We start from the raw sequence: 26157 nt of genomic DNA, 5'->3' as shown, positions 1-26157 counted from the left end.
ACAGTGTTTTTGTGCTCTGAAAATGCTGGTTATAATACCAGCGAAATATCAGCATCAAGTTAATAAATTAATTATTTACTTAGTTTCTGTGTTCTATTATACCGTTAAAATAATAAACAACAGTTGTTTCCCTATTCTAATATATCATTAGTTTTGGTTTTATAACGTGTATATAGCACTTGCGATGTGCCTATTATTGATATATTATTGTAAAAATGAAATGTAAAGCATTTGAAATTGTTGTACTTACTAGATTCTGATAGTTTGTAATAATTTTTAACCTTCTTAGTGTTGTGATATTTGTTGTGGTTTGTGAAGCTTCTGTTTACACTAACAGAGAAAACATGTCAGCCATTATACGTAACTTCTCATTTGCCATTTACATGGAGTGTGCATGTTCGCCAAGGAGATTGATGAGTGATTGACAGCTGACAGAGAGAGCGTTTGGTATCCGGGGAATGAGAAAAACAAGTAGAGAGAGAGAGAGAATGGAAGTTTAAGAACACAGATCACAGAATTTTGTTTTAGGAAGTTTTTTTAAGTAAACTTGACAGTCAGAATACATATTAATAGTGGATTCCGAAAAGGGAATTGGGGAATTGTAACAAGGTGAATCCTTTGACTAGATTGGTGAGACTGTCAACAAGTGAATAGCAAATAAAAGAGATTAAGTAGATGTTTTATTTCAACATTCCAAGAGACTCTAAATGAAAAGTTTCGCCTTCTGTGTCAAGAACGCGGCGATATTGATTTATCGGACAAGTGATATAATTAGAAGAATACGAAACTATAAAGTAGTTTTAATAAAGAGTTCTACTTAGATACAGTGTTTATAAAGTAGTAAAGGAAACTGTTTTTCTCTGGTAATGAATTTATGATTTGTGTGTCTTGTAATAAAACTGCCCGAGGTAAAAATATTTATACTCCAGTGAAACAGTGAGGATGAATGTGACAATTTATGCTAAATAAGGAAACATTGCATAGTCCCAGGGAAGTTAATAAGTTTTATATTTTGAAAATAAAGGCCTAATAAAGAACTGACTCTAATGAACATTTATTGTTTGTTGGAATTTGTTGTGGAAAACAAAATGTTTAGACTGATAGACATGTATATCTAAAGTATCCAGAAAGCTTAATTTTGACTCAAGTAAAATGGCTATGGGAGATAATAATTCTAGTAGTGAAATTTCTTCACTTAAAGATGAAGCATTTTTTAAGTTAGTTAATCCAAACTTTGTAATACCTTCATTCTCGGGTGATAGTCATGAAAGGATAGAAACATTTTTTAGATATGCAAAAAAAATTAGAGATTTAGGATGATGGTTATTTTTTCCTTTAGTGTTACACGGTGATCAACATTCATTTTACACAAATTATGGACTCTACAACTGTATTATAAATAATTATTTTATTTCCCGACTTTTCGACCTTCCTATTAAGGTCATCATCTGGAGTATTTATAAAGAGTTCATTATAAAGATTATAAAGAGCTCAGGAGACAGCTTGCAGGTGTAGTATGGAATGAGGAGTTAGCTGGAAAAGAGATAAATGTAGCTTGGGAGATTTTCAAAAACTATCTAGTAGATGCAATGTCTAAATGTATTCCAAGGGTGAGAAGGTTATGTGAGTAGGGGAGTGAGAGGAAGGTTTTTTTTTTGTGTAGAGTTGTAAATGATTGGAATGCCTTGCCTGAGAGTGTGGTGTATGCAAGGAGTTTGAGTGTGTTCAAGACACGATATGACGAGCTGTGTGTGTGTGTGATAAAAGGACCTTCCAGATGAGTCTTTGGCCCCATGAGGTCTTGGGATAATAATAAAATAAATAAATAAAAAAAAAATAAGCTAACGCCTTTTTATTCCCGTATATAGGGAGTAGGCGAGGCCATTTTAGCCCTATCTAACTTTTGGAGACTGAGTGAGCAGTTCAATCTTCACTGGCACCCAATCAGAGATAGCTAGCCCAAGGCTATCACTAATTAAGCAGCACGCAGTGAAGAAAGACTGCTCAACACGTGCTGCCATCTCATGGTCCCTAACCCTAACACTCGTATTTAATGTCTGAGATAATGTGGGTTCTACAGTCGATTTTCTTGAGTTTATGGGATGAAAAAATCAGAGTTTCCGGGAGAAAAAACCTGCTTGCCCATGCCAGAAATCGACTAACTTGGGAACCAGTCGAAAAAAGGCTCAGAAAAATTTCTTCTAGTCGCTGACTAGCTTCGAAACCAAGAAGTCTTCCTTCTTGCAGTCAAGCGCTGTGGTGTGCAAATGCCACATCCACTGAGCTACATAGGCTCTGGCTAATAATAATAATATATATATATATACAGAGACAAGCTAAATTACATTTCACATAGTATACTGAAGATACAATGATTTGAACTGCATCAAAGTTATGTTCTATTTAAGACAACATCAGAGAACCATTCTTTCATATAGATAGTTTTGTTACAGTAAAATGATGTTCTAATTTAACATGACAATTGTTATATTAAATTTAGGATCCTGGATTACCTATGGTCCCATTTATAATTAACTCTTAGGGAGAAAGGTTGAGTGGGTAGAATATGTGCCTTCCATATGCTTGGGATTTTTAGACCATCATTATTGTTAAGATTAGGGTGATTGATAAGCATCTCATAGGCCTCTTTAAATTTATGTTCATACCATGTTTTGGTGTGATATAAACAACAGGTGCTTTTCCAGTCAGTTCTACGTAAAGTATTTAGGGCATGATCAGAAAGGCCAGCTTTACCACAGCTGTTATATTTAATGTGTCATTTATGTTCCTTTTTTCTGACAGGAATTGTGTCCTGTTTCCTCTATATACAGCAAATTACAGGTACAATGAATATGGTATACTCCAGGGTGGGCTGTGGAGGGAGTGGATCCTTGGACGAGTTGAGTAAGTTCTTTAATTTTGTAGGAGGTTTAAAGGTGGCTTTAAAGTTGTATTTTTATAGTATTCTATTTATTTTGTCTGATATCCATTTAATGTATGGAATGGTTACAGTTTTATTGTAGTCTTGTTTATTTTTGTTTTTAATTGTGGTCTTGTACAGAATTTTGTTGATAGTATTTTGTCTCTAACCATTTTTTAGGAAGGTATTGCTGTCAACTTTTAATTTGTCTTTAAATGCTTGTTTATTGGAACAAATCCTCAAAGCCCTGTTTTTTTAGTGTATTAATGACACCTGGTTTTTGTGTTGGGTGGTGGTAGGAGTTTTTGTGTATATATTGGCCAGTATGTGTTGGTTTCTGGTAAACAGTGAAGGAAAGACTGCCAGAAGGAAGATGGGTGACAAGTATATCTAGAAAAGGAAGTGTGTTCAGCTTTTCAATCTCAATTGTGAATTGTATGCATTTGTATTGTTTGTTTAGGGTGGCTGAGTGTCTAATGTCTGGCAGGCATGAGACCGAATAGTGAAAACATTGTCAACGTATCTAAGCCAGACTTTGGGTTTTAAAGGAGAGGAATCCAGAGCACATTGCTCAAAATGTTCCATGTAAAAGTTAACAGTAAAGGAGGGGGGGATAGCGGTGAGCACATTGCTGTATTTTCTTTTTGTAGGTAGAAAGTGTTTTGCCACACAAAATAGCCAGAACATAGTACATGCACAAAGAGCACTGTGATGTTGGGAGGGAATTTGCCATGTAATAGAAGGATTGTGTCATTGATTGTGACATTTGTGAAGAGGGCAGAGTCTTCAAAACTGACTAACAAATCATCTTCTTTTTCCAGTGGGGTGTCTTTGATTTTGTTTACAAAGTGTTGTGTGTTTTTATTATAGGAGGGAGAATGAGCTACCAACTCCTTGAGTGTTGACACTTAGTTTCTTGGCTAGGTGATAATTGGGGTTGTCTATATCCTCAACTATCGGCCGGAGTGGTGTGTTTCGTTTGTGAATCTTTGGTAGACCATAAATTCTTGGCATAGTGTGAAGGAATTTTTTAACTGTGTCTTCGGGCCAAGAAGTGACTGATTTAAGTATTCTTTTCTCTGATGTTGTCATAAACAGAATATAGCTTTGATGTCGTTATTTTATTTTATTTATTTTGTTTATTTTTCACTAGAGGTCAAGCCAGTTGAATAACTGTTGATCAAATCATTGTCTCTTTAGCATACTATGTGAAATGTAATATAGCTTGTCTCATCTCTGTATTAAAATATTAAAATAATTATTTCTGATACAGTTGTAGTCTCCACAATTTGTCTGAAATAATTGCTAAAGACTGTTATGTTAGGGATAAATTTTATTTTCAACATAAGAAATCTGAGAATATAGGGAAAATTGGAAATAATTATTATTCCGTTATCATATTGGCAAGGACAGAAATATTATTAGTTATTATTATTAGTAGTACCTCCAGGGAGTCCAAAGTATGCCAACAGCATCGAATGATTGAATCCCTTCCAACTACTAACCGTGCTCAAACTTGCTTAACTTTTTGCTGAGCCATTAGTAACATACCAATTGACCAACCTTTGCTGGCATTAGACATGGGTAAGATTTAAACTAAAGGCAGCTCATACCTTGAAAGAGAGTATGATGTAGCATTAGCTCCTTATGCTAATGGAGATAATTGTTTGACAGTTCTACAAGGATTCATTGTAGAACTGTCAAACAATTATCTTTGAAACATTGAAACATATGAGTGAAACATATTATTTCACTAATTTCTTATAGTTTAACAAAATTAAAACTCTAATTTCAAATGACATATCAGTTTTAAGTTATACAATTAAGTTGAAGGGTATATTCGAATCAGAAATTTCAACTGATAAGCAAATAAATGCTTTCATTTCGATTCCTTGTATTACTTTGAAAGTTGGTCATCCATTAATAGTTCTTCCAGAATTTTCTAATCAAAAGGTACAAGTAATATTTGGAATTGATTTTATGAAGAATTATTCTTTTGCATGAAATTTTGTTGATGGTACAATGTCCTTGTGTGGACTTGAATTACTGTTTGAGGAAGACAAAGAAAATTAGAGCAGTCTCCTGTAGTTTTTAAACACACTGATGATAGTGATCAAGATTTTATTATTGAAACTCTAAAAAACAAATCTGAAAAAACACTCCAACTCAACATCACCAGAGTTAAAGATTGGTACTATCAACATAAGAAGCCTGAATGGCAAAGAAATGGAGCTAGCTGAGGAATTAGATAAGTACCAGATCAACATAATAGGGGTGACTGAAACAAAAAAAACAAAAACTGGTGAGATCTTTCTGAGCAATAAATACGAAATGTTATATTCAGGCAATGACAATCAAGGAAAAGAAGGAGTTGCTATTGTATTCAACACTAAATACGAGGCTAATCTTCTTGAATGACAGGCAGTCTCAAGTAGAGTGATGTGGGTAAATATGAGAATGGGGAACTGGACAATCAGACTTATTTGTGCTATGGTCCCACAGAAGGTTCTACTAAGGTAGAAGTGGAGGAATTTTTTAATGCTTTAGAGAAAGCATCTGACACAATGAAAGAGAAAAAGTTGGTCCTTGTTGGGGATCTAAATAGCAGAGTAGGAAATGATTATCAGACATACAAAAATATATTGGGAAAATTTGGAGAAAAGAGCAAAGCAATGGCAAATATGTTGGATTTCTGCTCAGGTCATGGACTGGTTATTACTAACACCATGTTCCATCATAAAAATGTGTACAAATTCACATGGAGAGAAGACGCAAGAAATAAGAAAAGTCTCATTGACTATGTTATTGTTGATAGTGATGTCTTCTCCCTGGTGCAGGACACCAGAATGTACAGAGGATTTGAAATTGGAAGTGATCACAATTTAGTCTTGAGCAGGATAAAATTGGATTTCATATTGAAAAGAAGTACATGTAAGAAAGTTTTAAAGGGAATAAAAGTTGAGCAGTTCTCCAATGTGAACTGTAGACTAAAATACGCAAAGATTATTGAAGAAAAAATGAAAGTGTTTGAGAACAGGAACCAAACTTTAGAGATTCAGTTGCAAGCCTTGAAGAAAACCTTGATTGATTCAGCCAGAGAGGCAAGTGGTGAGGTTGTCTGCAAGGATAGAAAAATCAGAATCCATGGTGGACACAGGGAGTTAAAGAAGCAGTGAAGGAAAAGAAGAAAGCATATCAAAAGTTCCTGGCAAATAAGTCATCTTGTGCTCTTAGAGAATACAGAGACAAATGTAAGAAAGTTAAACACTGTGTAAAACTAGCTAAACAAAAGTCATGGGAGGACTTTGGCAAGAACATAGAAAATAAATATCAAGAATGTGGCAAAATATTTTGGAGGTTATTGAAGAAGCTTAGAAATGGAGGAAAGAGTACTGTAAAAGGAGTTAGAGATGATAAAGGTTACTTGAAAACTGGAGAAAAAGATATCCTTGAAGTATGGAGTAATTACTTTGAGAAATTGCTAAATGAAACAAGCAGTGATAGCACAGTGGTAAAAAAACACTCAACAGGCATACAGTCAGGAATACATACTCATACTTGAAGTAGAAAAAGCCATCAAAGGCTTGAAATGTGGAAAGGCAGCAGGAGTAGATGATATTTGTCCAGAAATGCTGAAGTATGGTGGTATAAAAGTCTTGCAGTGGCTGCAGTGCATAGAATGATAGGAGTAGAGCTCTAATAGTACCCATATATAAAAAGGGAAATAAAACTGAATGTGAGAATTACAGAGGTATTTCCCTACTGAGTTTTCCTAGTAAGATCTATGCAAATATACTTGAGAAACGGTTGAGAAGAATTGTAGAAGAAAAGCTTGGTGAAGAACAAGCTGGATTCAGGCCAAATAGAGGCTGTCAGGATCAGATCTTCACTTTACGACAAATAGTGGAGAAATCATGGGAATATAACAAAGATCTCTATTTAAGTTTTTTAGATCTGGAAAAGGCATGTGATAAGGTGGCAAGAGAGAAGCTATTCAATATGCTACAGTTATATGGTGTCAATGGAGCATTATATTAAGCAATACTTTGTCTTTATTTGAGTTGTAAGTCAGCAATTAGAATTGAAGGAAGCACAGGAAGATAGTTTAATGTTAAATCAGGTGTGAGACAAGGATGTACATTATCCCCTCTGTTATTCATTATCTATATGGATCACATTATGAAGGAAAGTGGTATTAAACATGATATCAAAATTGGAGATGTTAATGTCAGCTCTTTTCTTTATGCAGACGATGTTATACTTATCATTAAATCACTATGAGTCTTCAAGATTCCTTGACTAAATTGAATAACTGTTGTAATAGATTATGGTATGAAGGTCAGCAATAAAAAGACAAAGACAATGAAAATAGGCAGAATCATTGAAAATGTCAACTGCATTGTGAACGGAGAACCTGTGGAACAAGTAAAACATTTCACCTACTTAGGCACGATTTTTAGTGAAGATGGTAAATTAAATATGGAAATGAACAACAGAATCAGTAAAGCTGATATGGTGGGAAGTCAATTGAATAAATTCATATGGAATAAGAGAGAAATTAGTCAGAACACTAAATTAGCTGTATACAAGACAGTGTTCAAACCAGTTTTAACTTATGGATCTGAGAGCTGGGTCAGAAGTAAAAGACTTGACCAAAGTGTAGAGACTGCAGATATGAGAGTCCTGAGAAAGATTAGAGGCTGAACAGATGTCATCAATGGCAATATCATATTAAAAATGAGGATATCAGGAAAGAACTTGACATTGTCAGCATCCAGGAATGTGTTAGCTAATCTCAGGTAGTATGTGGTCATTTAAACAGAGTGAGTGAGGAAAGATTAGCAAAACAAGTGTTCTCTGCCAGGTTAGCAGGAAAATGACCCAGAGGAAGACCAAGATATAGGTGGTTTGATAGGGTACAAAGTGCCTTAGATGGCAGAAATATAAGATCTGATAATATTGGAGTCTTGACAAGTAACAGACTGGTCTGGAGGAAAATTGTAGATAGGAAGTTAGTAATGATGTAATTTTTTCATGTAGTACTGTCATATCCTGTACACTCCTTGAGGGTACATTGCCGGAATTTGATGATGATCACTAAAGAAAGGTGAGAGGGAAAACATTGAGGAAACAAAAGAGAACTTGCAGAATTCAATGAAATCAGCAAACTCTAGTGAAGAAAAGAATATAATTTTGAAATTCTTTAAATCTGCCTTTGAATTTTTCTCTGGTGTTTTCACTGAGGATATTATTTCAATATCTTGCACTAATGCAGTGGAACACTGTGCAGATTTTTACTCACTCTCATATTTACATTAGGCAATATCAGACTCCATTGAAATATATAGAGCATTTTCAGAAACTACTGCAGGAATATGAAAAGGAAGGAATAATTGAGAAGTCAAATTCTCAGTGGAATAGCTCATTCATTTTAATTGAATAACCAAATGGAAACCTAAAAGTTTGTCTTAGACTTGAGAGCCATCAATAAGGTTACAAAGCCTATTGATTTCTTTCTGTGTGTAAGATTGAGGAGTTATTGATCTGTTTGGAACGAGCACAATTTTTACAAAACTGGATTTAAATTTTGGCTACTTTCAGATCCCTTTCAAGAAGGAAGATGGAAAATACCTTGCATTTACTATTAGATTGTAGGAATATCAGCTATGTAGATTACCACAAGGTGCAAGAAATGCTGCCATGTCATTTCAGTCTTTAATGAATTCTGTCTTATCGGATATGTTAGGAAATGGAGTCGTCTGTTTTCAGGATGATCTTCTAATTTTTTCAAAGGATCTAGATAGCCATTGTAAAATCCTGTGGAATGTTTTAAAGAGATTAGATGAAGCAAATCTTTCTTTAAAATGCTCTGAATGCCAGTTTTTCTTAAAAGAAGTTGAGTATTTAGGTCATCAAACCAACAACAAAGGAATTATGCCAACTCAGTCAAATGTTGAAGTCATGTTATCAACCAAACCTCCAAAAACAGGTAGGCAAGTTTATAGATTCATTGGCATGTTAAATTTCTATAGAAAATTTGTGTGTAGAGGCTTAAGTGCTGTGAGAACATCATGTCGGAGGCTTAATGGATTGTATACAGCACTCAGAAAGGATTAAAAACAGAATTTAATTCTTCCTGTATTTCGTCTCAGTCAATGAGACATCTTCAGGGATTACAAAAAAACTAATGTAACATAAAAACAAATAACAAACAATAATAAGCCCAACCACGTGGGAGACACTAAAGTCCTATCTAGGTGGAGCGCCCTCTAAGGGCGGTTTTAGGTGGTCTGGAATGTAAAGTTGGACCTCTGATGATAAGCGTTTCCCAAATCTTAGGAAGCTTGATGCAACCATATTTATTAAGATTTGGTTGATTCATGAGAGCTGCTGCTGATTCTAAAATTCTTAGAATCATCAGCAGCTCTCAGTGGCACAAGGTAAAATGCACAAGGTATGTTTTCCAGGCGGTAAAATGAGTAGAGTGATTGAGGCATTGAATATGAGGTGGGAGCGAGCAAAAGAGTTAATTGTATTAATTGGTACAAATGATTTGATAGAGAACAAAGAGCATGTCAAAATGAATGTCAGAAGACTGCTTGGAAAGATAAAAGAGAACAGTGTGACAGGAAGGGTAGTCAGTGTGTTGCCTAGGTATGATTGTGGTGAAATGAGGCGGAGAGCAAGGATTATGAATGATATTCTGGCTGAAATGTGTGAGGAGATGGGAGTACAGTTTGTTAACGTGTGGAATGAGTTTGAGGGACGAAGTGAGCTATATGGGAGCGGTGGACTGCATTTGAGTGGTTATGGTGTGGGTCGCTTGGAGAGACTGCTGCTGTAAAGTAGAGAAGTGAATAGAGAGAATGAATGAGATCGAGAAGGGAGTGATGTGGAAGAGCAGGAGAGTAAGACAGGAGAGATTGAAGAAGTGGAAATGAATGGGGAAGTGAGTGGTATGAGTATAGAAAATGAGAGAATGGGTGTGCAAGAGGAGCAGGGAAACGGGGAGGCTCAGGGTGGACAGGGGTACACAGCGTGAGAAAGGTGGATGCTCCAAGAGGAGGTGGGAGCATGTGTAGGCAGGAAGGTAATGGGATGACCAGGGATCAAGAGGAAACAGATGGAATTACAAAGGGTTCTAAAATGAAGAAGCAGAAAGGGAAATGGCCCCAGTACAGCATAGAGAGATCACATCGAGTGAGTGTTGATGTGTTTGAGTTGTTGTGTTTGTATACCAATGCTAGAAGCATTGGAAACAAGGCAGATGAAATGGTAGCACTAACTGCGTCTGTGCACCCAGAGATTGTCGGAATAAGTGAGACATGGTTAGATGAGGACAACATCCTGACAGGAATAAAGATGGAAAGGTATGATGTGTTTCGTGAGGATAGAAGGGGTAAAAAGGGAGGGGAGGGAGTGCTATTGATGATAGAGAAAGAGTTATGTCCATACAAGGTAGAGATGCAAGAGGGAAATAGGGCCAGTGGTTTTGAGGCAGTATGGCGTGAGATAGAGGTGAATGGAATCAAATACCTGGTGGGATGTTGTTATAGACCTGGTAATGTGGATGGTGGTGATAGTGAAATGTATAGTCAAATAAGCCAAGCAAATAAGAAAAGGGTGATCATTATGGGTGATTTTAATTATGGCAATATAGACTGGAATGAAGAGATAGCAACTGGAAGTAAAGAAAATGAGTTTCTTGAGTTTTTGAGGGATAACTGCCTCAGACAGTATGTAACAGAGGGCACACAAGGATTAAGGGTCTTGGATTTGGTCATCTCATCGGAGGATGTAATTATCAATGAAGTGTCAAATCATCGACCAATTGGTGAAAGTGACCATGAGGTGATTACCTGGGTGGTTGCCAGCAGTGCAAGGACCCCTGTGAAAAAAAGGGTATATGTGGAACTACAAGGGGGGGGGGTGATTATGAAGAGCTCAGGAGACAGCTTGCAGGTGTACCATGGGTGAGAAGGTTAAATAAGGTAGGTGTGAGATGGATGAATAAAGAGATTACGCATGTGATACAGAGAAAAAGGGCATTGTGGAGGCAGCATAAGAGAAGTGGAAGTAACCAATTTCATGAGGTCTACAAAGACCAGGCAAGGAGGGCGACTTGGTTGGTGAGAGTAGCTAAAGAGAGGTATGAACAGCAGTTAGCTAATGAAGCCAAAAAGAATCCTAGGGAGTTCTTTCGATATGTAGCCAGCAAAAGAAAGAATGATTATGGAAGGATGACATTGATTGGAGGAAATGGTATAAAGACAGCTGTTGCAGAATGTGTGGTGGAGATACTTAATGAGCAGTTCATAAAGATCTTTCAATCTTGTGAATGTGACTTCATGGAGAGATTAAGAACAGTTGATGATGGGGAGGAGAGACTGACTGTAAGTGAGCAAGAGGTGTTTGGGGAGTTGAGTAAACTAGATGTAAATAAGGCTGTGGGACTTGATAATATATCACCGCGTATTCTGAAGGAATGTGCCAGATAGTTGACACCTGCCTTGACATATTTTTTTAATATGAGTCTTGCACTTGGTCAAGTTCCTAAAGAGTGGAAAGAGGGCAAGATTGTGCCACTTCATAAAGGAGGTGATCGAACTCAAGCATCAAACTATAGGCCTATCTGTGTGTCAGGTGCTGTGGTTAAGTTGTTGGAGAAGCTTGTGAGAACTAGGATCCAGAGTCGGGTTGACAACAATGGTATAATCTTTAATGGACAGCATGGATTTGCTAAAGGGAGGTCATGTTTTAGTAATCTACTTACTTATTACAATAAAGTGACTGCTTCCTTGGACAGAGGAGAAGGATACACAGTAATATACTTGGATTTTGCAAAAGCTTTTGATAGAGTACCTCATGATAAGTTGACAGTCAAGCTAGAGCAGATGGGGTTGGATGTTAGATTAGTGCATTGGATAGGAGACTGGCTATCTGATAGGTATCAACAAGTTGTGTATGGGGGGTGCAATATCCAGGAAAAGGAAAGTCACTAGTGGAGTGCCTCAGGGGTCTGTTTTAGGGCCATTACTATTTAACTTGTATATTAATGATATTGGCAAAGATTTGGATGGAGATATTCAGTTGTTTGCAGATTATGCAAAGTTGGGACGAACTATAAAGAGTAGTGAAGATGTTGTGGCCTTGCAAGAAGACTTGAATAAATTCAGTGATTGGGCAAGCAAATGGGGATGTGTGTTCAATGTTGCAAAATGTAAGGTTTTAAAATTTGGAAAAACAATGGGGTGCAGAATTTATGCTTGGTGAGAATATATTGTTGGAGGTAGAGGAAATAAGAGATCTGGGGGTAATAGTGGATAAGGATCTAAAATTTAGGGGACACATCGCCAAAATTGTGAAGACAACACAAAGACTTCTGGGAATGATGCAGAGGACACTGACGTGTAGAAGTAGGGAGATTCTTGTTCTGTTGTATAAGGCTTTAATTATGCCACATGGACTATTGTGCCCAGATTTGGTCACCCGGTTTTCAGAAGGATGAAAGATGTTGTAAAGGGTCCAAAGGCGACTGACTAAGGTAGTTTCTGATCTCTTGAATGTCGAATATGAGGAAAGATTGAGAAGATGTAATTTACAGAGTCTGGTGGACAGGAGGAAGAGGGGAGATATGATAGAGACCTACAAGTTGGTAAGGGGTTGTTATATGATCAATGCTGAGAGAAGTTCTACAGAAAATGGAGATCGGGGAAGAACCCAAGGTCATTCCTGAAAACTGTATAAAGAGGGTGTGAGAGGCAGGTTTTTTTTTTGTGCAGAGTTGTGAATGATTTGAATGCCTTACCTGAGAGTGTGGTGTCTGCAAGGAGTTTGAGTGTGTTTAAGACATGGCATGATGAGCTATGTGTGTAATAAAAGGACCTCCCAGATGAGTCTTTGACTCCATGAGGTCTTAGGGTAATAATAATATGGTGAAGGAGTAATTTTTTTTAATTTTTTTTTATTTTAAACTTGGAGAGTGGCAAGTGAGTAGAATGCAATGTCAGATTCTTGTGACTACCTGACAGGAGAAAGAGGGGTAATATGACTGAGACTTATAAACTTCTGAAAGGATAACAGGAAATGGTATTTTTCATTTTAAGGGAGCAGGAGAAAAGAACCAGAGAGCATCCATAGAACTTGAGAATGAATGCAGGCAAGAAGGGAGTGAGTAGCTAGATTTTTCTCTCATAGATTGGAATGGACTGTGTTTTGAGGTGGTGAGTTCAGGCAGTGTGAATGAATTCAAGAAAAAGTATGATAGTTGTCATGGGTGATATGGGTCTCACCTGGTGAGTCCCCAGACTCCATGGAGGTCTTTAGTAATAATAATTACAATGATCAAACCTATTACTTTTTCAAGCTACATCAAACCTTTGTTAAATAGTAGAGTTGCTGAGACCTTCTGTAATGAGTCTACTGACTTCATGAAGGTTTGTTAATAATTTAGTCCATACTATTTGAAATTGTCTTTGTTACAGTCAAAAATCTTCTGGCTAATTAAACATGTATTTTCACCATGTTAAGTTGAAGTCTGTTTTTAACTCATTAAGTCATGTTATAGTTTCACTGTAGTAAAACTTATGAAGTTGTGATTTCATACACTGTCCAATGATATAAAAAACTGAAACCAAAAAGAAGCACCGTGTAATATGATCATATGAAAAAATAATAACGTAATTCTACAAATTAGAGCTTTAATACATTTCACTTACCAGTAAATATATGAGACCATAATTTTTCAAGTTTTACTGCATGGTCATATAGCTTTTTTTAGTGCTTTTATGACTTGATTTTGCAAGTCTGGATCTCAATTCTTTAACAACATGCTTGTTCTCAGCTCACATAAATATGACAATAGGATAGAACTGAGCATAGTTCAAACGATCTACTGCACTCAGAGTAATATCGAGAATAGTATGTTTGCCCTAGGGGGAAAAAATTCAAATTCCATATTAAAAAATTTGTGAACTTTATTTCTAAAATAATCTGAATAATTAACAACTTGAAAGTTGTTAATTATTTAGATAACTTTAGACCATTACTAAGGATAATGAAAGTTTTTGAATTAATTAATGGAATCACAGGACTCTGTATTGGAAGTTTGCTATCTCTGATTAAAAACCAGACATGCTGCATTAATAATTTTCATTTCTTTATATTCACACTCAGGTTTCACCCTTCTTCTTAACCATTTGCCTACACACAAAGAAGTTTCACAACTTGCTATACATTATGCAATGCCCTTTGTGTGTGTATTTATTATAAATATCATTCTCTACTGTATAATTCAAAGCTGATTATTAATTTCCTACTCAGCAAATCTTGAGAGATCATTGCCTACTTATTCTCTCCTTATTTCTTTCACTCCATCAATAATATCCTCTTTATTAATCTGGTTATACATCTTCACTACAGAAATGTTTTTGCTTGTATCCAGATGTGACTTGATAAAAATCTTATACAATAGAGTAACAACATATTTCTCCCCCCCCCCCCTCAGTGTCCTTTTCATTAGTGAAGTAATTCTTAGGTGCTGTCTATAGCAAGATGAAGTTCATCTTGAAGATGAACTTCATCTTCAAGATCCTGTTGACTATCATCCTAGAGCATGTGTCTCCAACATCATGCAACCATGGTTCTTGAAAAAGAGAAATATGCCTTCAACCTATCACACTCCAATTTATTACTGATATAAATAATCTCACTTCTTTACTATAATGAGAAATGCCAACCCATCTGTTCATTCTAAATTAAATGTTCATTCATTTCCCACATGGATTTAAACTAGCCATTGTGTGCACTGAGAATCCCACCAGCAAAAGGTATAAACCTGCATCAAATTAATAACATAAGTGGATGAAAGACTAGATATTCTGGAAACCATGTTCTGGATTGAGATTATTATTATTATTACCCAAGACCCCATGGAGTCAAAGACTCATCTAGGAGGTCCTTTTATCAAACACACAGCTCTTCGTACTGTGCTTTAAACACACTCATATTCTCTGCAGACACCACACTCTCATGCAAGGCATTCCAATCATTCACAACTCTGCATGAAAAAAACTGCTTTTCACTTCCCTACTCACACCCTCCTTATACAGCTTCGAAGGATGACCTCTTGTTCTGCCCTAATCTCCCACTATTTTCTGTAGAACCTCTCCAGCAATGATCCTGTAACAACCCCTTAATAACTTGTAGGTCTCTATCATATCTCCCATCCTCCTGTCCAGTCAGACTCAGCAAGTTGCATGTTCTCAATCTTTCCTCATATTCGACATTCCAGAGGTCAGAAACTACATTAGTCAGTCACCTCTGGATCCTCTCCCAACATCTCTTCATCCTTCTAAAAACCAGTTGGCCAAATCTGGGCACAATAGTCCATGTGTGGCCTAATCAGCGCCTTATACAATGCAACAAGAATCTTCATACTTCTGCAAGTCAGTGTCCTCTCTCATCATTCCCAGAAGCCTTTGTGTTGTCTTCACAATTTTGGCAATGTGTCCCGTAAATTTTAGATCCTTATCCACTATCACCCCCAGATCTCTTATTTCCTCTACCTCCAACAATATATTCTCACCAAGCATAAATTCTGCATCCCATCTTTGTTTTCCAAATTTTAAAACTTTACATTTTACAACATTGAACTCACATTCCCATGCCCAATCACTCAATTTATTCAAGTCTTCCTGTAAGGCTACAACATCTTCACTACTTTTCATGGTTTGTCCCAACTTTCCATGAACTGCAAAACAACTGAATATCTCCATTCAAATCTTCACAATATCATTAATATACAAATTAAACAGCAATGGCTTTAAAACAGACCCCTGAGGCACACCACTAGTAACTTTCCTTTTCCTGGATATCGCTCCCCCCATACACAACTTGTTGATACCTATCAGATAGCCAGTCTTCAATCCAATGCACCAATCTAATATCCAACCCCATCCACTCCAGTTTGACTATTAACTTATCATACAGTAATCTATCAAAAGCCTTTGCAAAATCTAAGTATATTACTGTGTATCCTTCTTCTCTGTCCATGGAAGCAGTCACCTTATTGTAATAAGTAAGTCTAGAAATTTTCCAGGTGATTTCAGGCAATAAGGAAGACGATAAATGTCTTTCCTGAATAAAACATGGTGTATTAAATGTGATTTTTGATAATGAATTTAGAAATTACTTTATAATTTTTCAAATATTTAGTTTGAGAAATATGCAATTTAATTTCTCTTAAAACTTTAATCACTACATATTATTTTATAACCATTATACAGTACTTTTCCACTGAATTCAAGCTATTTAATATTTAAAACAGACGAATTATTCCTCCACCTTATTCAATAACTGCACCTGAATGCTTTTGCAATTCAGGTCATATTCTGAATACAGAAATAATTCATCTTGTGTTTCCCTAAACATGTCAGGCTTCAGGTTTCACGGCCTGTCATGGCTGAGAAAAATATACCAAAAATCAAAATCAAATTATAACAGAATGCAATGTTGCCATCAATTCCTTTAACATTTATAGCAATGAAAAAAACGTCCCAGTAGTTATTCTATCTGTATTTGGTTTGTCATACATATGCAAGAAATATTTTCTCAGATGAATTACATTTTAAATCCACTAAGAAGTAAACTATGTGTGACAATTCTAAGTTGTGTCCATTTAAAAGTTTCCAATTATTAACCAAGTTTATATATCCTGTACAAAGTTAAACAAACCAAGGAAGTCACTGAGATTGTGTTTAAAATAATATTATTTTTCTATTATTTGATTTTGTACATTAATTTTTTATAAACTGCTACATATATTTATAATTATTTATATTGTGTTTGAATTATTTATATACTTTCGTGACTTTATATACTTTAATTTATATATAAATTTGGGAATAAGAGATTTTATACTATATTTTTCACAGTTATTCATTTATAAGAAGAATAAAGGTTTGTTTTTTTTTGTAAAGCTTAGTACTTTATTTATAAATGATAACTAATATTTAAGGAATTGACAGCGTATACTGGAAATATAGATTAAATAAACTTTAATATACACTTTCCGATATTTCGGCGAACGTCACGTTGCCATCTTCTTGGGAACTTACTAAAAAGACACGTGCACACAAGTACTAATAACAGCAAATGAGACTGAAGCTAGGAAGCTAGCGTTTTCCTAAAGTCCTGATGGTGCCCCCTGGCGGGCTATATTGGTAGTTCTTGGCCTTTGGGCTGAAGTTCTTCTGATAAAAGTTTCCCAAATTTGGGGCAGTTTCATGCATCCAAATTTGTTGAGGTTTGGCATGTTCCTAAGGGCCGAGGCTGATTCCATGAATAGTCTTTCATATTTGAACTTGCTGCGGTGTATTACTGTGGCTTTCTTCCATCTTATTCTGTGGCGGGTATCCAGAGCGTGGTCCTGCAAGTCCAGAGTGGCTGTACTGTGAAATCGGATGTAATCCTTGTGTTCTGAGATTCTGATATTTGCTGTCCTGCCTGTTTGGCCAAAGTAGGACAGTTTACAGCTGCAAGGGACCTGGTATACACCAGGTAGGTCTAGGGGAAGTGGTTGGTCTTTGGTGGAGCGGATAAGGGATGCCAGTTTTCTGTGTGGTTTGTAACAAGTGGTCAAGTCATGTTTTTTTAAGATTTTATTGATTTTTTCCGAGGTGCCTCTGATGTAGGGAATAGTGATGGATTTAGAGTAATCTTTTTTGTGAAGGGGAGGGGGTGGTGGGTTGTGGATAACTGGGTTAAGTATTTTTTGGATTTTTTGGAGGGGGTAGCCGTTGGCTGAGAAAGTGTCACGGATGTGATTTAGTTCAGTGGTTAGGGCTTGATCATTAGAACAGATTATTTTTGCCCTGTTGAATAATGTTTTAATAACTCCATATTGTTGTGAGGGGGTGGGGGTGGGATTGTTGGTGAATGTATCTGCCTGTATGGGTGAGTTTTCTATAAACTGAGAAAACCAAGGTTCCATCAGGTTGGCAGGTGACTAGTGTGTCTAGGAAGGGGAGGTTATTGTTTTCCTCTTTTTCCAGGGTGAATTTGATTCTAGGGTGTTGGTTGTTCAAGTGTGTTAGGAAGGAGAGGAGTGAATCCGGGCCATGTGGCCAAATAGCAAAAACATCATCAACGTATTGAAGCCATATGGTAGGTTTTTGTGGGGCTGAGTTTAAGGCTTTCTCTTCAAACATCTCCATGAAGAAGTTGGCCAAGGGTGGGGAAAATGGTGAACCCATGGCTGTCCCCTCTATCTGTTTGTAGAATTTTTCCTGCCAAACGAAATAGCCTGAGTTCATTGTAAACTGAAATAGGGCTGAAATATCGGGATGAAATTTAGCTTGGATTAGCTCTAAGGTTTCTTTGAGGAGGGTTTCTTTTAGGGTTTATTTATAAACCCTAAAAGAAACCCTCCTCAACATTACCCTCCTCCTCCTAACATTACCCCTCCATCCTGTGAAAGGGTTGTGGTCCTTAGGTGAAAAATTGATGTTTACTAAAATGAAAATTCAAAAGTGAAAATCTACTAATAAATAATATTTTATATGAGTTAATTCAATTATTATAATTTTAAGTAATATGTCTACTCACGGTATTTCCTTACTTAAACAATGATAATTTTGTTGTATCCATTACATATCAGAGAAGTCAACTCGGGCCTAGCTTTCCACTTCTTCCAAACTCACCACAACACTGAACAGGACAAAAGCTCCATGCCTTACATGGAAGACAACTTCAGTGCCCCCAACATCAAAGAGTCTGCAATGGTTATCCACTCACAAGGCACACTCAACAGAAACCAAGGAATGATTTTATGTGATATTTGGAAGTCACTTATATATTAGGTAGTTTCTGACCTCTGGGATGTCGAGTATGAGGAAAGATTGAGAAAATGTAATTTGCAGAGTCTGGTGGACAGGAGGAAGAGTGGGAGATATGATACCTATAACATATCTATAAATATAGATATATGATCCTATAACAACCCCTTACCTACAAGTTGGTAAGGGATTGTGATAGGATCAATGCTGGAGAAGTTCTACAGAAAATAGTCGGAGATCGGGGAAGAAACAGAGGTCATCCCTGGTGGAAACTATATAAAGAGGGTGTGAGTAGGGGAGTGAGAGGCAGTTTTTTTTTTTTTTTTTTCGTGCAGAGTTGTGAATGATTGGAATGCCTTTCCTGAGAGTGTGGTGTCTGCAAGGAGTTTGAGTGTGTTTAAGACACAGTATGATGAGCTGTGTCTGTGTGATGTGATAAAAGGACCTCCCAGATGAGTCTGTGACTCCATGAGGTCTTGGGGTAATAATAATAAACATATAAAGCAAATACTTTCAAATCTTGCAAACATTAAAATGAATGATTGGAACACATATCTTTCTCAAGAATTATATGCATGCTGATATGCTTTTCATTCTACTATCAAGGAAAAACCCATCTTTTGCTTTATATGTCTTTGATCCAATCTTTCCTAATGAAGTTGTTTCACTCATTCCTAATACAGGATACTTCTTCTTCTTTGAGTGCCATCTCCTATCGGAGGTCGGCGACCACTTTGGCAAATTTTGAGCGATTCTCAGCTATTCTGAGCAGTCTCTCAGAGTTCATACCAGTCCACTGTCTGATATCTGCCAGCTAAGATTTTCTTCATCTTCCTTGTCCTCTTCTTCCATTTATACAGGATACAATGACATAAATTGAGTACCTAGAAACAGCAGTAGATAAATTTTCCATTACTCATAAGTTAGTAGGCGAAATAAGTAAATTAAGTTCACAGAAAACCAGACAGTGTATTAATCGTTTCAGAAAGTATAAGTCATTTGCACCAGGAGATATACTATTGTTGGATGATAAATCTAGTATAAAAAGGGTAGAAAAATTGGGAAAGAAAGCTTCAGGTCTATATAGCTCTATCTCCTGTGAATTTTAGGATTCAAGAAGTGAGAAATCCTAGTAAAATTGTGAATGTACACTCTGATAGGTTAAAAAGGTACTTTTTTAGGGAATAGAAATTTGATTATGTTAGGAGAGAATATGAATACAATATTGAAGGATGAGGGTTATTTTCCTGATACTAATTGTGCACCTCATTCACAATCAGATAGTAGGAAAGGGAATAGTTTCAAACCTCATAATTCAAATATAAAGCAAAAGAGAAAATTAAATTCTGGTAAAACAAAACCTAATGCAAGAAATTCTAGAAAGAAATTCCAGAAACCCCAAGGTACATAATTCAATAATGTACAACATAAGAGTGATGATAATCAAAAAGAATCAACATGGATGAAATAGTAGCAGGTTAGTTAAACTTAGAATTAAATAAACCAGAGGAATGTGAAAATACATCTAATTTAGTTAGTGAAGATAAAGAATATCAGCCTGTAGAATTTTATTCTGATGCATTTGAGGGGAGAAAGGACTTGTATGGGTAGATTAAATAAGTATAGAAATATGAGAGAGAGAGATATACATACAAAAGAGAGATCAGCTAAAATACCAAGCTAGTGGTGTATAAGACAATGTTCAAACCATTTTAATGTGTAAATCTGAGATTTGAGATAAAAATAAGTTCTTCAAAGATTGGTGACCATATACGAGAAGAAAATTAGGTTAATGAGTAGATAGTATCCCTGACAGAACCATATTAAAAATGCAGATATCAGAAAATAACACAACATTATTAATGTGCAAGAATATTCAATTACTTAATCATGTCTGTCTTCTCCATTTCTCTTCTCCAATTGGAGAAGAGGAATGGAGAAGATTTAGGTGCTACGTACACACACACACACACACACACACACACACACACACACACACACACACACACACACACACACACACACACACACACACACACACAGTATTAAAAATTAAACCAATTTAGAAGAAAACTGTCAGTAGGAAATTAGTAATGAAATATTATTTTCGACTTTCATAATATCTGGTGCAGTAAAAAATGATGGTAATGTGAATCTTATCTACTTTTAGTAAGACAGGATTTCATGGTGTTGCAGACCAGTGTTTCAATCAGGGAGAAAATTAACATATACAGCAATTGTAAGTGGAGGTTTCTGTGGTTTAGAAGTTCATGAGGCATATTCCGGTAATTGGACCACATTTTTTTAAAATTAATCTAAAAGCACAATAAAGAAATAAACCCCGACATGTTTCGTAAGTCATTTGACTGAAGATGTAATTCAAACGACTTATGAAACTTATCAGATTTTATTTCTTTATTGTGCTTTTAACTTAATAAAAAAAAAAAAAAAATGTGGTCCAATTATCGGAATATGCCTTATATACAGCAATGCCTTACACAGTATGGATTTTGCTGTAACGTGGTCAATAATTTTTAGCAGTTTAAAATTTTTTCAACAGTAGTATGGTATTCTACTGCATTACAGATATTCTGACTCTGCTTAAAGTCAGTATTTAGACTTATGTGCTGGTTCAAACTCAAGTTTAAAGAAAAAGAATACAGCATAAGAGAACAATAAAATATAAGTTTATTAGATCCTATATTTCATCTCTTCCACAGAGGCATCATCAAGGATACAGTCTCAAAATTGTATAAGCACACACAAAATAACTCAAAACAGTAAGTGGAAGAAATTAGATTAAATGCCTAACGTCCTATGAGAGGCACCCTTTATGGATGCTTTTGGCTAGCCTTTGCTATTATGTGGGAGGTCTAAAGATTAAAGTTTCCCAAATCTTGGGAAGTTTAACACATTCATATTTATTAAGATTAGGCTGGTTTAACAAATCTACTGCTGATTCTAAGAAAAGTCTTTCAAGTTTATATTTGTTGCAGTGAAGTATGATGATAGTTTTTTCCAATTGATTCTGTACAAGGTATCCAGAACATGTTCAGCTAGACTAGACTGACCATAGTTATAGCAGTAGATATATTTCTCATGTTCTTCTAGGTAGATGTTGGCATCAGTTTGATCATAATAAGATAATTTGCAAGAACAAGGAACCTTGTAAACACCTGAAACAGAGAGGGGGGATAGTGGATTCTTAGGAGATCGAATAAAAGCAGCCATCTTCAGATGCAGTTTGAAAACAGTCCAGAGATTATATTTTTTTTAGAGTCCTAGATAATTTTTCTGAGGTGCCCCAGATATAGGGAACAGTAATAGCATTACTGTACTCTCTTTGACAAGAAAGATATGAGGAGAAGGGAGGAAAAACCAATTTGTGGTCTTCTTAGCAACGTAACCATTGGCTAGGAAGATCTGGTGAATAAAGGAGAGTTCAGCTGACAGGGAAGCCTATGTGGAACAGAAGTTGGAAGTTTTTTTGACAGGGGTTTTGATAATACCATACTGTTGACAGAAGGGATGATGGGAAAGGTTATGTATGTATGTATCTACCTGTGCAGGTGGGTTTCTGTAAACTGAAAAAGAAAGAAAGAATTTCATTGGGAAGGTGCATGATTACAGTATCTAGAGAAGGCAGGCTATTATTATTTTATTTTTCTATGGTGAACTTGATTCTGGGACACTGGCTCTTGAGGAGGAGGAGGAGAAAATGTTGTCAATATATCTAAGCCAGATACAAGGTTTGAGAATGGTGCTACCAAGTGCATGTTTATCAAATGTTACATAAAGAAATTGGCTAAAGAGTGGGCCTATGGCTGTACCCAGTGGTGAGCTATAAGGGACTCGCAGGGCTTGCACGAGCCCTTTGTTAAATTTTTCTCAAATTTGCGAACCCCTTTTCTTGTTTACTTTTTTATTTTTTCAAAAAAAATTTTTTTTTCAAACATATTAAGTGACAAACTCATACAGTAACCTAACAAAAATTAGTCTATTCAGCAGTGTATAGATTATTTGGAATTATTGTTTCAACTCCTCTATAACGAATGTGCCGAAGTTTGAAAATAAAATAAGCATATGCGCTATCTTTACCCTTCTCTCTTCTTAGTCAATCGTATGGTAAAACCAGTAGCCCATCAAATGCTTTATAAAAGATTCCATTCTTCTTATTATTTTGATAGTTAAAAAATGTTTTTCTCATGTAAGATAAATTAACACAGTTGATTGTGTGCAAATATTTCATGTTTAGATCATGAAATATTTGTTTAAAAACGATGGCCTTTAGAGGGTGATTGTCCTCATACTTTCATACTTTTTGATTAGAATTTGTACACAAGCTGTATTAATAAGTTTTTGTGTGAACTATGGCTTTTTTTATTTTTTTTTGCTCAACAATGCGAGCCCTTTGTTAAAATTTCCATAGCTCACCACTGGCTGTACCCTCTATCATATATGGTAGAGGGTTTATATATTGTATCTTGAGAGATGCAAGAAAAGTAACCAGTGTGGATGGTAAATGATCTTTCAGGTCACTCCTTGAGGTTAGAATGATTTGAAGGATCACCAAGTTTTTGGTGATGACACTTTACTTGTACAGTAAAAAACTCCTCTGAGTATTGATCCTTCCTATGATACATAGCAATATACACACCTGAAAGGAAGTGTGTCAACTTTTCATTATGGGATTCTGATGCAACTGATGTGAAGTCAACAGCCTCTGTATACAAGTAGCCTTGAAGATACTTAATGTGCAAACCGTTTGGGTAATGACTAAGCAAGAATATAATTTCTTGGCAAGTATAATTTACTTTTTAACCAAGTGAAAGAGCTTTTTACACACAAGAAAGATTGAAGTTAAAAATTTTTGAAGGTGTAGGTTATTTATATATATATATATATATACACACACACACACACACACACACACACACACACACACACACACATACTAGGGGCGCCTGCGGCACCCAATCCCCCGAGTTCTGGTCTGGTAAGCCAGAGACAAAGAAACGTGACATAAAAACGTTTCAAATTTCAGCTTATCTTTTTATATATATATATATATATATATATATATATTAGTGTTTCTAAAAGCAATGACAAAGATAAATTTACCATGATAAATGTGACTTTCCAAAGCTATTTTTATGTCTAGATGAACAAAGTTTTATGATTAAACTTGAAGAATGAGATTGCATTATCAGATCTACTCCCATGCAATTCCAAATATAGTAGGATTCTCAATATTAGGTGTTCCAAAATGTTAAAATGAGAGATTGAAAGTTTGCTGGTGTTAATATTTCTGTTGAAATTGTATTGTATTTCAAAGAATACCTAATCTGATATCATTTGTTTGAAAACATCCCTAGAATGACTGCCAGTGTACTATTGTTCTTTTATAACATTTAATTATACAAGATGTAAATAAAGAATAATAATCCATTTCTTATATATTTGTTCTGTTTTGTAGATCAACAATACTAGCACAGAAAACATGACTCTGAAGGAGGCTAAAAAATTAATTGAAAATAGCAAAGAAAAAGTCCAACTTATTGTCAGGAGGGATGGAGAAAAAAGTGCAGTAGGAGATCAATGGTCTGCCGATAATTTATATGAACCTACAACAAATCTTAATAAAAGTAAATATATCTGTCATTAATTATGTATAATTTATTTTGATCATCTCAACTTCTACTATATTGTATTTAATTACATTAGTGTTAGACTCAGGAAATTGTCACAGTATCATTTATTGAATATCATTGGCATTTTCACTGTTGACATCTAGGCTTCTTCAGGGGATATCACTGCTAACAATATTATTAATTTGAGAATTTCTTCCATTGTTTGACATTCAAGTCATACTGATTTTTTTGCTCTGTTTTTGTGGTCAACTCTCACTATAACAGAATGTGGTCTAGTTGGCTGAATGGATAGCGTGTATTGCTTTCCACCCAACTGATTTTGGATTCAAATCTCACCATAGGCATGGCTGTTGAATGTCAGAACGTTTTTAGTTTTAATGACTTTTCATTGCATGGTAAGAGACAACCACTTTGCTTATTGAAGGTTTGAAGTCACTTGAAAAAGTTCCATGTTTAGTCCCTGGAGAAAGCTTTCTGAATTATCTAGCCCTTATCCTGCTCATGGCACTAATACTAATGTATGTATGTATGTATGTATGTACTATAGGCTATTTGCATTTTATGAATGTGATCAATATGAATGCATAAAAGAAAAGAAATGCCATTATAATAAATTAATTATTGAAAATTCCCAGTTGAAGCCCCATAATATCAATGCAAATTTCTACATGGAATTTCTAAAGGAAATTCTATGCAGCAATCCTTCTGCTTTAAAGGACTATTTCTTTGGTCTCTACAAGTTAGCTATAGTGAGAGTTGAATGTCAGAATGGTGGAAGTCCCAGATGTGAATCTATAATTTAGCTAATTGACATTTCACTCTTAATGTTAAAGCAGATTATGTATGGTTTTTACATGTGCTATTTCCTTAATCAAATATTGATTTATTTAATTTTATTCCAGAATGTCTACAGAGACTATCAACAAATACTTTGCAATTTTTGGGAAATTCTCTCTCTCTCTTTCACAGAGAGAGAGAGAGAGAGAGAGAGAGTTGGTGCTCATAGGAGATAGTTTTCTATAGTGATTTGTTTAGAATAGCATTCGGCTATGGATCTTTGGCTGGCACTTTCAGTAGTTTGTTACTGAGAGTAAGTTATAATGGTTTTGCTACAATGTGAGTCAGCTATACAGAGAAAGTCCAATTGTTGTTTAGCATTTTACTTCCACTTAATAAAATTGAATACTAGCAAAGTTGTGGGTCGACTTCAGTTTAGTGATAATAGTAAAGGGTTATTTACTAAATAAATGGAAACAATTAACAAACCTATGTGTTGATTCAAAGCAGAATTTTGATATTGTTGCCATTTAATTTAACTTATGTAAGTTACAGTGAACAAAGTAGAATGGAATAGTAAAGAAACATGTGAACTGGGTTCTAAATTATGCATTGGACTAGGTCTAAATTGCCATTAAGGTGATGTTTTCACATCATGTTCTCTGTTTTTTATACTTTAAACATAATGTAAATGTAAAAGTAATAATGTAAACTATTCATGTAGTGCTATCATTGTATCCTGTACACTCCTTGAGGATAGTTATCAGAAATTTGATGGTGATGATTATAATTTAAACATTCTTTTCTACTTTGTTCATTTTAACTTATGTAACCTGATACAGAAGATGGCCAGGTCGAACATTCTGTTTTGAATCAATATATGATATCAGTTTTTTTATGGAATACATCTTCTGTTTATGTGTCATTACAGTGTCAAATTTTTATTGTTTCCAATTCTACTTTCATAGTATCA

General features: G+C 35.4%; 1 protein-coding gene across 7 annotated transcripts in view; it reads left to right on the top strand.

Moving 5' to 3' along the window:
* LOC150094164 (tight junction protein ZO-3-like) overlaps positions 1 to 26157 on the top strand; it is a 528478-nt gene that overhangs the window by 154902 nt on the left and 347419 nt on the right. For all 7 annotated transcript variants that reach the window (XM_090411771.1, XM_090411769.1, XM_090411767.1 and 4 more), the window contains exon 8: positions 24233 to 24401. In XM_090411771.1, coding sequence (XP_090267897.1) covers positions 24233 to 24401 — 169 coding nt within the window. The remainder of the gene's footprint in view (positions 1 to 24232; positions 24402 to 26157) is intronic.

This window comes from Typopeltis vanoorti, chromosome 22 (assembly GCF_054136105.1).
Source record: "Typopeltis vanoorti isolate ZY-2024b chromosome 22, IOZ_Tvanoo_1.0, whole genome shotgun sequence".
Lineage (NCBI taxonomy): Eukaryota > Metazoa > Arthropoda > Arachnida > Uropygi > Thelyphonidae > Typopeltis > Typopeltis vanoorti.
The sequence above is the reverse complement of the archived record's forward strand: the minus strand, read 5'-3'. Positions and strand labels throughout refer to the sequence as shown.